Here is a 14,385-nt window from a genome sequence, read left to right on the forward strand (position 1 = left end):
GTTCCCTCAGGGTAATACAGACTGCCTCGCCCAGAGGTAGACTCCCACCCATTCTTCAAAGTCTGGCTCAAATGGCACCGCCTCCAAAGAGCTTTTTTATAACTTTCAGGTAGGAATCGTCTTTGCCACCTCTGTGCCCCAAGCTTTTTGCTCCTATCTTCCATGCATGTGTGATTCCTGTGCACCTGCCGGTACCTGTGTGTTGGGGTACACAGAGACGCAGAGTCCCAGAGCTCCGGGCCAGAATTCTGCCTGGCTCCCTCCTTCCGACTAATTATCTTGGGCGTATCACATCACTTTTCTGAGCCACAAGTGCCTTCGTCAATAAAAGAGACCCACAATACCCATGCTGCAGGGCTGTGGTAAGATTTAAACGGCACCTAAATGCACTCGGAGCCCCAGCAAACTGCCGTCACACAATAAACAACGGCTCCTGTTATTACTCCTCTCATAGTGAGCTTTTTCAAAGCAAGGGCATAGTTATCTCAACGTAATCTTAATTTAACTTATACTAATTATCTCTGTAATTCCCCAGCCCCAAGCACATAATTGACGTAAAAAGTTATCTGGCTCGATAATAATTTGTACAGCCCCTCCCACCATCACAACTGGGCTGAAGATTGAAACCGGGTGGGCTCGGATTTGCTGCACGGGCCCACGCAGGGCTTCAAAAGGGAAAGCCAGCCTGGCTCAGCACACACTTCAGACTCCTTTCTGGCCTTGTGGATATCTGAGTTTGCAACCCCTGGTGCGAGACTGAGAACCGATAAGACTTCTGTGCTGAAGAGAGATGTTTGGGAGGCTCTAGAACACCCCCTCCCGCCTTCAGCTTTGATGGATTTTTTTTTGAAGATTTTAAAAATTTTTTTAGCGAGAGGGGAAGGGAGGGAGAAAGAGAGGGACAGAAACATCAATGCCTGAGAGATACGTTGATCACTTGCCTCTCGCACGCCCCCAACTGGGGACCTGGCCCGCAACCCAGGCATGTGCCCTGATGGAATCGAACCGGTGACCTTTCTGTGCGCAGGCCAGCGCTCAATCCACTGAGCCACACCAGCCAGGGTTGATTGATGGTTTTCTTACCTTTTAAGGTTGAGGACTCTCTCAAGTCCTCAGAAGATATTGGTCTTGACCTAGAATAGCGAATTGTAGTCACTTTAACTCATCTTTGTAAGGACCATGTGGGAGGCTGACCTAGCTGGGTCACAGGAAGGCAAAAGGGAAGTCAGGGTGAAGGGGGTGTGGCTGCCCTGTGCCGTGGACACCCCAGCACACACCTGTGAGCATCCCCTTTCCAGTAGGGGCTTCCCCAGCAGGGAGCTTTTCCAAGCTTACACTTGTGAGTTTTCTTTCCTCTGATGGAAAAGAGTCGTCCTACTGAAGCCCTGGGGCTTCTCAAGTTACCACACTCACTGCTTACTGCCAGAGGCTTCCTAAAGGGGGTCACCCTTTTTACGGAATTAGGAACGGCTGAGGAGGCCAGGAGGGGCCCAACTAAATTCACAGATGAGGAAAATAAGGTCCAGGGGCGGGCCTGTGTCCAAAGGGGTCAAAGACAAGCACCAGAGGGTGGCAGGACGGGCCCGACTTTCTACGTCATACGCCCTCCCATCCCCCCCCCCATGCCCCTGGAGACAGGACATCTTTGGGAGCCGTGAGAGAACCCTGCTGACAGTGGCCAAAGGTCAGGGGAGAGTGTGGGGGACAGATCTGAGCCCTGGAGCTCTGCTCTAAGAATATAAAGGCCACATTTTCACTGGGTCAGTGGCGCCTCCAAAGAAGGGGACAGTGAGTCCCACCAGCGGACTGAGAGAGTAGGGCTCTGGGACGGCAGGGGAGGAGTCCAGCCCCACACATGCTCAGAGGGCCAAGCAAATGAGCCGGGTTGGCCTGGCAAAGGGCCCCTAGGGGAGGGAAGGGGAGCAATAGTGGGAAAGAAGAGCGAAAAGAAAAAAGGAAGTAGAATTTTAAATTACCTCACCAGGGAGGCTGAACAGGTGAAGGGCAGTTATGAACACCCATCAGCATAAAATGGAGGCAGAGAGGAGGAAGGCTGAAGACTGGTCAACAGTGTCCTAACCTAAGTGTCCTGGCAGCAGCTCAGATATAAGGACCAAAGGAGAAAGATGAGCCAAAGGGAAGGGTTGGAAACCAAGAACCAGGGTAATGGAGGCGCATGCCAGAAAGTTCTAGAAAAGGGAGCAAAGCAGGAAAGCAGCCTGATTCATGTTATGCTGCACTGTCCAATCAGAAAAAATTTTAAAAAGCCCTGGCTGCTGTGGCTCAGTGCATTGAGTGTTGGCCTATGAACCAAAGGGTCACGGGGTTCTATTCCCAGTCTAGGGCACATGTCTGGGTTACAGGCCAGGTCCCCAGTAGGGGGCGCACGAGAGGCAACCACACATTGATATTTCTCTCCCTCTCTCCCTCCCTCCCCTTCTCTCTAAAAATAAATAAATAAAATCTTTTTAAAAACCCAGGGGAAAAATACAACAAAGATTGTTTTAAAAAGGAAAGAAAATACAAATACCTAGAACTATGGGGACTGAAACTTGAGGAGTGGCTACACTTATGAGAGAGGAAGAGGGGGAGAAACACAGAGAAGACAGGATGAGTCAGCCAGGAGAACAGGATGCTCAGAGTGGACCAAAGTGAGAAGGAAATGAGAAGGACACTAAACGTGGCAGGAAAGGGCACCGTGGGAAAAAGGGCTGCCGCGGTGGGCTTCTGAGTCCAGTGCTGCTAAGGGCGCATGCGCGTGTGTCGGCAAGAGCACAGAGCGCGAGCCTGGGAAATTATACCCCAAATGCAATGCAGTTATTTCTGGCAGGTGAGACTATGGGGGATTTCTAAATCTGCTTTTTCTTTTAATTCGAAAAAGGTCCATGACAGCCTTTAAAGTGTATTCGATGGAGCGGGCAGAGCGGTGGGTAACGATTTAAACCGCTTCTCCGGGAAGGAGCACTGTGCGCAAGACGCCGCTGCAGCACTGCTCGGTGCAGGAAAGTGGAGCGAACGCTGCGGGGCCGGCTGAAAGGTCAGCACGCCTGTGTGCAGAACACGACCCGGGCACTCAAAGGCGTGAATCTGACCTTCGGCAGACAGGGAGGGATTTCCATGAGATATGAGTAACTCAGAAAGGATGCTGAAGTGTGCCCATGTGATGCCAATTTTTATAAAAGAATGACAAATAGGTATGTGTCTATACATGTACATTGTGTACACGCACATATACATACCTTTTAAATAGAATTACCCTTAATAATTATGGGACCGAGGCAAGAGAACATAGGTCTACGCATCAAGTCTCACCACTTTAAATGTTTGTCACTTAATATACTATGGAATAAAATATGCTATTCTCCTACCTTAACAAATACGCTTTCAAAACCACCTGGAAGACCTGTTTCAAATTCAGACTTCTTCAGCTCAGTGCCAGAATTTGGCGGTGTGGGGAGCCGGCCAGAGCCCTCTGCCCTACCCTGTGCCCTCTCTGGCCTGCTGAAGGGACTTACAGGTGGTGGCTCCTACACGGACCCCCCAGACCACACCCCCAAGGTTGCACTCCCCGTCACCTACACTGCTCCACAGCCGCCTCGAGCCTCAGGACAGCTGCCTCCAAAATGATGCACTGAGGAGCAGGCCCCTACAGACCCTGGAGTCGGGTTCAAAACCATTTGGGTAGGAAATTCCAGTACTAGAGCAGCGGGGGAGGGGAGCCTCTGGGAGACCTTTTCCCTTTAGGCCCTTGGACTCCTTACCAGGTGGAGAGGACATGGGGGGAGGAGGGACAAAATGGGACACCCTAAAGCTCGGTGCCCAGAGCCTTCTTGCCTGGGTCTACAGGAGGGACTGCACTGTTAGTACGTACGGGGTTGTGCGCACACAGAAAGACACATAGGAAACACACTAGGGTGTTGATGTGGGTTTCGGGGAGTCGGGGCTAATGTGGCAAACGGCGGGCGAAGAATAAAGGGATACGGAAAAGCTGGCACTAACCAAGGCCTGTGTATCATTACATCTGTATAAAGCAGGAGAGCACGGTCACGTTTAAAGAAAACGAGCGTGTTGTGCTTTGCTTTCAAGTATCGACCATTAAGTAACATCACCAAAGTGGGAGCAGAAGGCCACTGTGTGCCTCCTGGTCTCCCCACTCAGGATCCACCGTGTCGGTGGTACCACGGGCAAGCATGCGTCACCTGAATCAAATCAGGGGAAACGAGACAGACCCAAACTGCAGGCGTTCTACAAAATAACTCAGTTTTACACTAAAAATGTGAGTGTCGTGCAAAACAAGGGAAGGCTGGGCACTGTCCCGGAGGAAAGGTGACTGGAGAGCGCCAACAACTAAGGCGTCCACACCGGCTCCCAGGCCAGGGGAAAACAGAAAAGCTCTGAGGGCCGTCAGGCCCATTGGTGACAGCGGAACACGGGCCCCACATATTCAGATGACACTGAGCTGGCATTTCCCGCTTCTGACTACCGTGCTGTTGTTACGCAAGCGTCCCTGTGCCAGGAAATACACACTTGAGCCGTCAAGGGAAAGGGGCACAACGTCTTCTTTAAACCGTTTCTCCGGGAAGGAGCGCGGTTTATTCCCAAGTGGCCCAATAAACATGTACAACAATAAAGCCGATGTGGCAAGACGTTCACAATTAGTCAATCAGGGCAAAGGGGAATTCTTTACACAGTTCTTACAACTGTGTAGAAAAAATTAATTATTTCACATCTAAAAATTTTATGAGAGAAATGTGTTTAACCAGGAGAGAGAACTCTGTGTATGTTCATGGATTGAGCAACAAGTGGGAAAAAATTGGGAGGGCAACAGACATACCCAAGCAATACCAAGGAGAAGAGTGAGCAGCAGGCAGAGGAGTGGCAGTCCTCCGACGCTGGCGAGGAGGACACTCCAGATGTAGAATGACATCTGTGTTTAGAATAGAAAAGGAGTAAGAGCAGGGGAGGCCACACCCACTGGCCTTGACTGTTCCCTGAAGTTGACCTGCTCTGGGGGCAGGAGCCCGGAACTGCACAAACCTGGAAACAGGAGTGGACCTTGAACAACCACTAGCGGCACACGCTGGGGACGGAAGAGGAGTGACTGGACTGCTGAATAATTTAGTAAGAATCTGTGGGGGCAGATGACTTAAGGCCAAAGGTGGCTAAAGCTCTCCTGGAAATGGATAAGAGGTGTTCTCCTGCCCAGCCTTTGGCTCAGGCAAGTGTATGTATGCTAGGGCCCAGGCGTCCAATCTTTAAGAAATGACTTTATCCCCAAACCCTCACTCACCCTGGCCCAATTTGGTCTCCCCAGCTAATCTCACTGGCCACATCCAACAGAGGCTTGTTGGCTGTCCTGCGTCCAAAGTAGCTCCTCTATGAAGTTGCTGTGGATTCCAGGGGCTTCCACCTAACTGTAGGCAGCTGACCACATTGATGGAGAACCGGGAAATGAGACAGAATTCCACATTTAGAACACAAAACCGAACATCAGAACCCAGCCCACAAACCATAACAACGCAGCCATTTTTCATCCAATTTGAGACAATCTCTTTATTGACGTGGAACTTACAGCAGACAGTGGTAGGAGCTACAGCACACATCGCCAGGCCACGTCTGAGTACAAAACCACCCACAGGACAAATACAGCACAGAACACCCACCTCGCATGGAAACTGGGAAATGCCAGGGAGCCTTATGATAAAGCAGGATTCACCGAAACCAAAGGTCAACTGGCCCCCACAGTTGGGACAGGAAAAGGCACAGCACCAGCTTCTTAACACATCCTCTGCATGAGCTCCAAAGCTTTGAGAAGAGGAAGGCTATGAGAGCATCGTATGCGAGACGGGGTCTTACAAACCCAGACTTCTGAGCAGGCCTGGACGGGCGCAGCCCTGCTCGGTCCTGGTCCACGGCACAGCACAGCAGGGTGAGTCGACCAAAGGTAAACCTCTCGGGGAATTTCAACCCAGGACATAGAGTCCAGATTTAAAGACAGCCAGCCAAGTCACATTTCATGACGACCTACGTGTTACCAAAATGTAATGACCACCACGTAAGACACTCCCCAGACCTACACCACAAAGAGAACACCACATACGTACAGAAAAAATTTCTGCTCCCGTTTCATCCATAATCCAGAAAAGATGTCATCACACTGCAGAACACTAAAAGGAGAGTGGTTCAATATGATGTCATAAAAGATACAGGTCTTTTAAACCAGTTTGATTAACTAGGTCTTAATACACTGGGAGGGTTTATTTAAAACAAAAAACACAAAGCTGATGGCCCCGCACATGACTGTTCCCCAGTGTTCTTTTTGGGTTGGTTGGTTGGTTTTTGGCCCAGCGCTTTCATTTCTAATCCAATGTTATTGTTCCTATATGCAGGAGTTTCTGCATTTATCAGTATTTTTATACAGGCTAAATTCTGTCACAATATACTTTTCCTTCCCTGGGAAGAAACATGAGCAAAAAGGAGAAATATTAAGATACATTCTTTTACGTAAGGGAGGGTTTCAAAAACTCCTACCTAAAGAGTCAAAATACAGTCGATCAATAACTCAGGTTAAAAAAAACCAAGAGGTAGGAGGGGAGGACATTTGAAAGACAAAATCTCCCACAGAATAAACCTCTGCACAAAAATAATTCAGGAAAAAGGTTCGGAGTCCCACTGGAGACGAGTTCCCACATCACCTGCCAACCCTCAGGTGATTCTGCTCCCTAAGAGGGGACTGGGCACGCTGCCAGGGCTGCGGCGACAGCGAATTGCTCCGGGAAGTCGCCTCCACTCCGCCCAGCAGCAGGGCCTGTGCTGTCCTTCCCGGCTGCACCACCGTGGGTTTTAACACGTCAAACCCTACTACCCTGATATACAGTTATATGCCGATTATACCTCATTTATACAATTCTATGTCCATACCTCAGTAAAGCTTTAAAAAAACAAACTTGCATCCTCAGCTTTTATATAATTTTTCAAATATTTTAGGATGCAACTAGCTTTGCTGAGTAATTAGTTTGTAAGACTTTGTAGGGGCAGGTGACGTAAGGCCAAAGGCAGGCAGAGCTGTCCGGGAAATGGGCACGAGGTGCTCTCCTGCGCAGCCTTTGGTCTCAGGCAAATGTGTGCTGCTAGCCACGCATAGAGGCCTTCCCTTTTCAAACACAATAAGTGAGATAGACTTCAAATGCCATAATTCAAGAAAAAAGGCTGGTTCTCAATGTGGCTACTCACCCATCTCCTCCCCTCCAAAAAAAGAAAAAAGGCGTGAGGGGGGGTAAATATTAAGTCAGAGAGTTAAAAATCCTTAGGAAAATTTTTAAAGTAATTCTTTCATTCAACATCAAACTATTTTTCAGCCTAAAATTAATAGGGAGGGAGGTACGCACAGAGCCTGTAACTACCTATAAAACACACTAACAGTTTATTCCATTTTTCCAAGCAGCGTTTCAAATAAGTAAAAACAGCAGTCGTGTATAATTATACATGGTTAATTCTCACATTATTTTGTAGAAAAACATAAAATACCCCCCAAATAATGGCGGTATCAGGTTAGAAACTTTCAGAATGTTGAAACCCATATGACCTTGAGGTATGCTGGATCTTAAAATATATAAATGGGCCCCTTTATGAAAAATATAAATAGGGCATGATAAAACAGCTGTGAGGTGAGCAAGAGAGCAGAGAAACCTGAAGGTCACTCAAGCTGAGCGTAGGATAAACCTGGGTATAATACGTCTAGATTCTTGCGCTAAAAGGTGAGATTCAGGGCTGGAGGGATTTGCAAAGCTCTCCCTGCAGCCTGCAGAAAAAGTCAGACACATTTGTTGAACCACTCGTTACTTCTTCTGTCAAAGCCTCTTCTTTTAGTCAAACCTTTTATTTAAAAACCAAAAGCTATACACTTTACAATTTCATTGTCGAGGATTTTTTTTTCAAAAGTCCTCACATAAAATGTGTGTAGCTAATGCTGAGAAACATTGTACTTTTCTTTGAACCAAATTTTCCCTCAATTGACGAAAACCAGTCTCCTCCAGAGGCAACAGTTGCCAGAACTGGGCACTCCGCCACCCTTACTGCTCCAGTATCCTACTGGCTTTTAGAGACCTAAGTAACTTTTTCTGGTCCAGAAGGGGTCTGGGGGAAACCATCCTCTGCTCAGGGCCTGGAGGAGGACCCTAGTCTCAACTCCTGGTCCTTGGCCTCTGGACCTCTAGAAGTCCCCTCATTTACTTTGGTAAAGGTCGGAGAAGGGTTCTAGCCATAGACTCCCTTTAAATATTCTATCTACCCACTTGTATACTTCTTTAACCTTGGACTTAACTTTGATAGTCCACAGCTGTGAATCATTCACTAAGGCTGAATCTTAGAAAGTCATCTCTGTTCCCACTGCCAACTTGTAAGACCCATAAAGCCAGCTTTGTTAAGACTTTCCCTGATGGACTGAATCTCAGCTACCAGCTTCCCAAATCCCATTCTACCAGCAAAACTCGAAGTTAAAGACATCAGTAAATAGCCCTGGCCCGGTAGCTAAGTTGGTTAAAGCATTGTCCTGATACACCCAGGTCGTGGGTTCAATCCCGTCAGGGCACATAGGAGAATCAACCAATGAACGCACAAGTAAGTGGAACAAATTGATGTTTCTCTCTCTCTCCCCCTTCCTCTCTCTAAAATCAATTTTTTAAAAAGGACAGCAATAAATAGAATGAATTACTGTATTTTTCGGACCATAAGACGCACCTAGGTTTTAGAGTAGGAAAATAGGAAAAATAAATTGAAGCAAAAAATGTGGTAAAATATTTAATAACATAATATTTCACCAATGTAAATGTAAGCTACATTTGGACTATAAGACACACACCCCTCTTCCTCCCAAATTGGGGGGGGGAGTGTGTCTTATAGTCCGAAAAATACGGTACTTTTCCTGCTCTTCCTCACACCCACATCCATCCTGTCCTCACCAGTAATTCCTGCAGACTGTGAAAACCATTCAAAGTAAACTAGGAAAAAGTGAAAGGAGAAATTTCTTTTAGTTTTTGAGTTAAGACATCTCGCAGAATTCCAAACTGCTGACAGATCACTTCGCAATTCTAAATGTATCTCTCTATCCGAGGTTCTAGGCCTTGGTGACTAACCCGCCTGCCTCCAATGGTCACAGCACAAAGACACGCCTCTCCCCAGACACGTCAACAACAGAAATGCATCTGTGAAGGCTATTTTCCTTTTACGTCTCAGAACATCAAAGCCTCCAACAAAAAGAAAATACGGACTAAATTTTGTACATATATAAAATGTATATATAAGGCGCTGGATTGAGGAGCCTAGGTATCCTACTCTAGGGCTAGACCTGCTTACCTAGATAACCAAATGAATGAAACTGCCTGACCAAAACCTCACAAGAAAGTTTCTGTGCTCCAAGGACTAAGGAATTACTTTCCAATTCAGACCTTCACAAGGTGTAACTGTGTGACGATCTGGCCCAAGCCTTCCAGCTCAATGTTTCTAAGTAAAGTTTCAATGGGCTTTCTCTCAGACAAGGCCTCTGCATACTCACTTATATCCTCCCGTGTGAAAATGAGAAGAAAAAAACACGAAGCATCAGAAATAAATATGAACTCATCTGGTTTTAAAATTTTATAAATGGAATGTGTGAATTCAAAAGCATGACCTATTCCTAATTTTAAATCAACAGCCACAGTGTCAGAGCAGCAAAACGACTAGTCAGTCATCCACGAACACTGACCACAGGCTCAGGTTCAGCTTGGTTCAAAGCATCATTCTCCTGCTGCTGACAGCGGCCAGCTTCCAGCTTCCAGCTTCGGGTCTCCCGTTTACTGGCAGGCTAATCTGATTAGGCTGATCAGGTTTAACGCCTAGGTTTTGTCTGCAGACTGTGGTAAACTATGGTGGATGGTACAAAAGGAGTTCCTCATACCAAGTCTTAGAAAACAAACCTTAAAGAAAAACTTCTCTAAGTCTCTTTGGTTATGGCAAAAGAAAAGGTTTCCTTTCAAACATCATACAGCATTCTTGAAGAAAATACAATTTTTTAAATCGGTGAATCTGAAGTTTGAATCCCTGAATCTTCATAAAAGATAATGGAGGAGTGTGTGTTTATGCCGTGATTTCACTAACAGTGAAATATCATGGTTTGAAAACTGAAAGGAGCTGGGCTCATCGATACCACTGAGCTAAAAAAGAAACACTGAAAAATCTTATTATTTTACAAAATACTCAAAGCCTTTCTTAAGGAGTGCCCTCCGGATTTCTCAGGATGCAAAACCCGCCCTAAGCTTTTCTGATTTAGAAACGGAACTTCAGACTGGATCTGAAGAACCCACGCAGGCCATGGAATGTCAAGGCTGCTGTCAGCTCACTGTCATCAGTGAGGGAGTCACTTCAGCTGACGTCAGCATCCCTGTTTTTGCAGGTCAGAACAGGAAATCAATTAGCACAAAAGTCACAAAGGTAGGAGGGATCTGGAAGGACTAACCCCTTGCCTGCTCACCACCACCACTCTCCCCACCCAGGCCAGAATTAGACTTGAACTTGCAGGCATATACAGAAGGGCAAAGTAGAGGTCTCAGGTCTACATCTAGCCCAGATCCCTGAGGTACACAGTAAAATGCAGATTTTCAATCTCCTGACTTGAAATTTCTGTGGATGGACTTTAGAAATATGTTGATCAAGTTTTCCCAGCGATCCTGAAGCCCATCAGTTTGAGGACCACTGGCATGAATGAATCCTAAATCTAAATCCAGCCAGAAAACCCATTTGTTTACCTATCCTTCATGCAACACAGTATTTGCCAAGCAAACCAAGCAGCTCATTCATATTTCCTGCACCAGTGACCTGACCTGAGTTAGTCACATCAAAAGACTTTATGTGCCTCATCCGCCAGAGCCAGGTCAGTGGACTTAGGTCATAGGTACACACAGTATCAGCTTCACTCTTTCCAAGGTAACTTCTCAGCTGACATTACCCAAGAGTATCTGCACAAACTCCATGCCCTCCTGGAGGTGTCTGCTTATAGATCACTGACAAAAACGGCGTCCAGTGCCTTCTGTGCCTTCTGAAGGTGCGTCATGTTTCAAGGATGGTGTCAGGCCATTAACTTCTAGAGGAAGTAATGTGGGCACCACCCTAGTCAAAATCATCAAGGTGAGTTTACAGAGCATCCGTGATTGTGGCAGGTACTCTAAAGATCGTGCAAAAACTGCCATTTAACTTTATTTCATATTAAAAATGGAAGCAAGTCTCCTTCTGAACTCATTTCTTCAGCAGAGAATTTTAAGAAGGAAGAAAAAATGATGAAAATGTCAGGTTTATTTTGTAGATTAAGATTGTGTTCACTGCCTTTAAAACATACATTCAAGATAGACAAACAAAAAAAGTATCTCCCCATCACCCTGCTGTGCATCTGAGGAGGAAACAGCCCAAAAAGGCATCACAGGAATTAGGCCAAGCCTTGGACCTCTGCACTACAGCTCATGGCAGTGAAAACGCAAAACAGCAGGAGGCCGACGAATGTAATGTGAATAAACTGGAAAAAGGAACAGGCTTAGAAATAAGCACTTTTGAAAAAACAGTGAAGGACTTTAAAAAGATCAGTCCTGATTTAAGAAGGAAGCATCAGTACCTTATCATTTGAAACTAAAAGAACATACCCAGGGAAAGACAAATTTCAAAAGACATGACACTCTTGAAATACAGAATTTTATTTAGAAACTGTTTAAAGTAGAAAAAAACCCTGTCAAGAAAGACCAGGTGGAAAATGGGTTCTCAAAATGGAATTTTAGGGCAACAAAAGTCTGAAAGGCCACAAAAGAGAAATAGCACCACTGTTATTTGAACAATGGCTAGTTACTTGCATTTTTGGCATTGTTAATCACTGAATCTGGGTTTTCCTCTGAATTCCACACGGAGCATGCACTACACAATAAGAATCATAAAACGCCTGCTTTCTACACACACATTTCAGGACAAACTACCACCAGAAACAGATCAGTACAAGTACGTCGGGGGCTGAGCAATCTCAGTAGTGGGTGACACGTTTGCGGGGTTCTGCCACACAAAGGAACTGAATGGGCTGTGGGCAAAGCAAGTGAGGAAGTGTTAAGGAATGAAGTATTTTAAATATTAATAATTAATTCAGACATGGTACTGTATTTTCTGCAAAAAAAAAAAGTAACACTTAATAACACGCTAACGAATTTTATCTCCAAGGAGATTAGTGCACTGGCAAAGTATTCTGTTAACAGCGGAGGGAGGGCTATGGACAGCAGGTACCAAAACACCCGGCCTTGCAGATCCCAAGGCAGCGACGGCCTTCCCTGATCACTCCCTCTGTCAGAGGTCCAAAAAGAGCTTGCAGCATGATCGCCTGCCGGCTGAACTTCCACTCTAAGCAGCAAACTTTAAGGAGTCAAAAAGGAGTCCCCAGTGGGCCAGGGAAGCAGAGAAACATGTTAAATATAAACTTAAAAGACAGTAAAATGGGACACAACCCCCATTCAAATCCCAGAGATGTGGGCAAGTCCCCAAAAGTAGTTGTTAGATGTAAAAACTGAACACACCTCATTTCCCAAAAAAACACAATACATAGAAATTTCAGGGGTAACTGGAAAAATCGTCAAGAGAAATGCTCAATGAAAACCAAGCTATTCATAACTCAAACATTGCAGGGTTGAAATACACCCTCTACTCATTCAGCCAACAATGCCTCTTGCTTCTTAGCAGAGATGCAATTGGTCAAGGACACCAAATGGCTTTACAGAGCAACTTTTTAAACTTTCCTTCTGGGCCAAGGTTAGGCCTATGCAGACTCAGGCAGCCCTGCAAGGCCTGCGAACAGCAGGTTCCAAAGTTCCAAGGTCTGGTCCTTCCTTCCCAGACACAAGGGCAACACACAAACTCTTCTGTCAGGTTACATTTCATATTTTGAAATATGGAAGCATATCTTAAATACTCTTAAGGCATTTATTTATTAAAACGTTCTCTGCCGAGATTTCACATTAGTTTAAAATTCAAATCAGTCTTTACCTCAGCGAATCACATAAAAACATCTTCCGCAGCAATCAGTGCTACCAGCATCCATATGGTGAGCCCATGGTCAGCCTCTCTGTTTCCTGGGTGAACCCACTAGATGTCAATACTGCTCTGCTACAAGGTAAAAGCTCCTAACTCAAACTTACTGGAAAAGGAGTGAAACTTCTGCAAAGTGCACTTTAAGAAGAGGTACTTTTTGCTTATGAAAAAGAAACCAGTGAGTCCTCTAAGAATAATAAAAGGGAGTATTTTACAGTTAAGCACATGATTTGGAGTAAAGAATTCAGATGCTGCTCTGCTGGTCCAGGCTGTTAATACTCTTCCTGTTCCTCCTGTGGTCCCCCTTCGTCAGGTATCACAAAGCCTTCCTGCAATGGGAGAATGAGAAAGGAACGCTATTACTCAACACTGAATGATCAGGTTCTATTCTGGGCTCACTTTCCTGTGTTTAAAGACAGCGGCTCTTCCTGTCTCTACCACACCCTTGGCATTTAATGGCACAAGGCCAGGGGACCACTATTTTATTACTTAGGCAATGGAATCCATCTCACAAAAGACAAAAACCGAGCACAATCACATGGTGATGGATGTGTATATGCTGTCTTGATTATAGTGTTGATTTCACGTCATCGAGTTGTACTTAAATATGTGCAGTTCATTGTGTCAATTCCACCACAATAAGGTTGTTCAAAAAAGGATCCCTGACTGGTGTGGCTCAGTGGATTGTGCATCCTTCCTCAAACCAAAGGTTGCTGGTTTGCTTCCTGGCCAGGGCACATGCCTGGGTTGCAAGCCAGGCCCCAGGCTGACAGTCTGCAAGAGGCAACCAAGTAATGTTTCCCTCGAACAACGATGTTTATCTCCTCCTCAATCTCCCTCCCTTTCCCTCTCTCTAAAAATAAATAAATAAAATCTTTCTTTTAAAAAGGGGAGGAAAGTTCAGGGAGGGGAAAAAAAGGAAAAGTTAACCCTCAACAATTCCTGAGGTCACCATAAAGTTTGGTACCATCTCCATTCAATACACTGTCTACAGCCAGCTTTTCCTTTACTCATCCCTCTGACTGCGTGTAGGAATCATGCCTGCTATTTACGAGTGTTGTGGGTGTTTTGAGTGTTCAAACATAAACAATGCCTGTGCAAAAACAGCTGCAAGACCGATGCAGCACAAACAGCATGGGAAACGAGCAGACTTCCAGGGCACTCCGGCATGCACGAACAGCTACACTAACGTAAGAACTAGACTTCCCTTTCAACCACCATCTTTTTTTTTTTTTAACAAATCTCTACAAATGAATTTACTTAAAATACGACTCTACTAAAGTAATACTTCAGACCACA

The 14,385-nt window shown here is 45.7% G+C and overlaps 1 protein-coding gene across 2 annotated transcripts in view; it reads right to left on the reverse strand.

Annotated features, from left to right (window-relative positions):
* Positions 1-11,697: 11,697 nt before the first annotated feature.
* Positions 11,698-14,385, reverse strand: part of MAPRE1 (microtubule associated protein RP/EB family member 1) — a 34,566-nt gene continuing 31,878 nt past the window's right edge. For both annotated transcript variants that reach the window (XM_024559571.3, XM_053926460.1), the window contains exon 7: positions 11,698-13,415. In XM_024559571.3, coding sequence (XP_024415339.2) covers positions 13,359-13,415 — 57 coding nt within the window. In that variant the 3' untranslated portion in view covers positions 11,698-13,358. The remainder of the gene's footprint in view (positions 13,416-14,385) is intronic.

Source organism: Desmodus rotundus, chromosome 6 (assembly GCF_022682495.2).
Source record: "Desmodus rotundus isolate HL8 chromosome 6, HLdesRot8A.1, whole genome shotgun sequence".
NCBI lineage: Eukaryota > Metazoa > Chordata > Mammalia > Chiroptera > Phyllostomidae > Desmodus > Desmodus rotundus.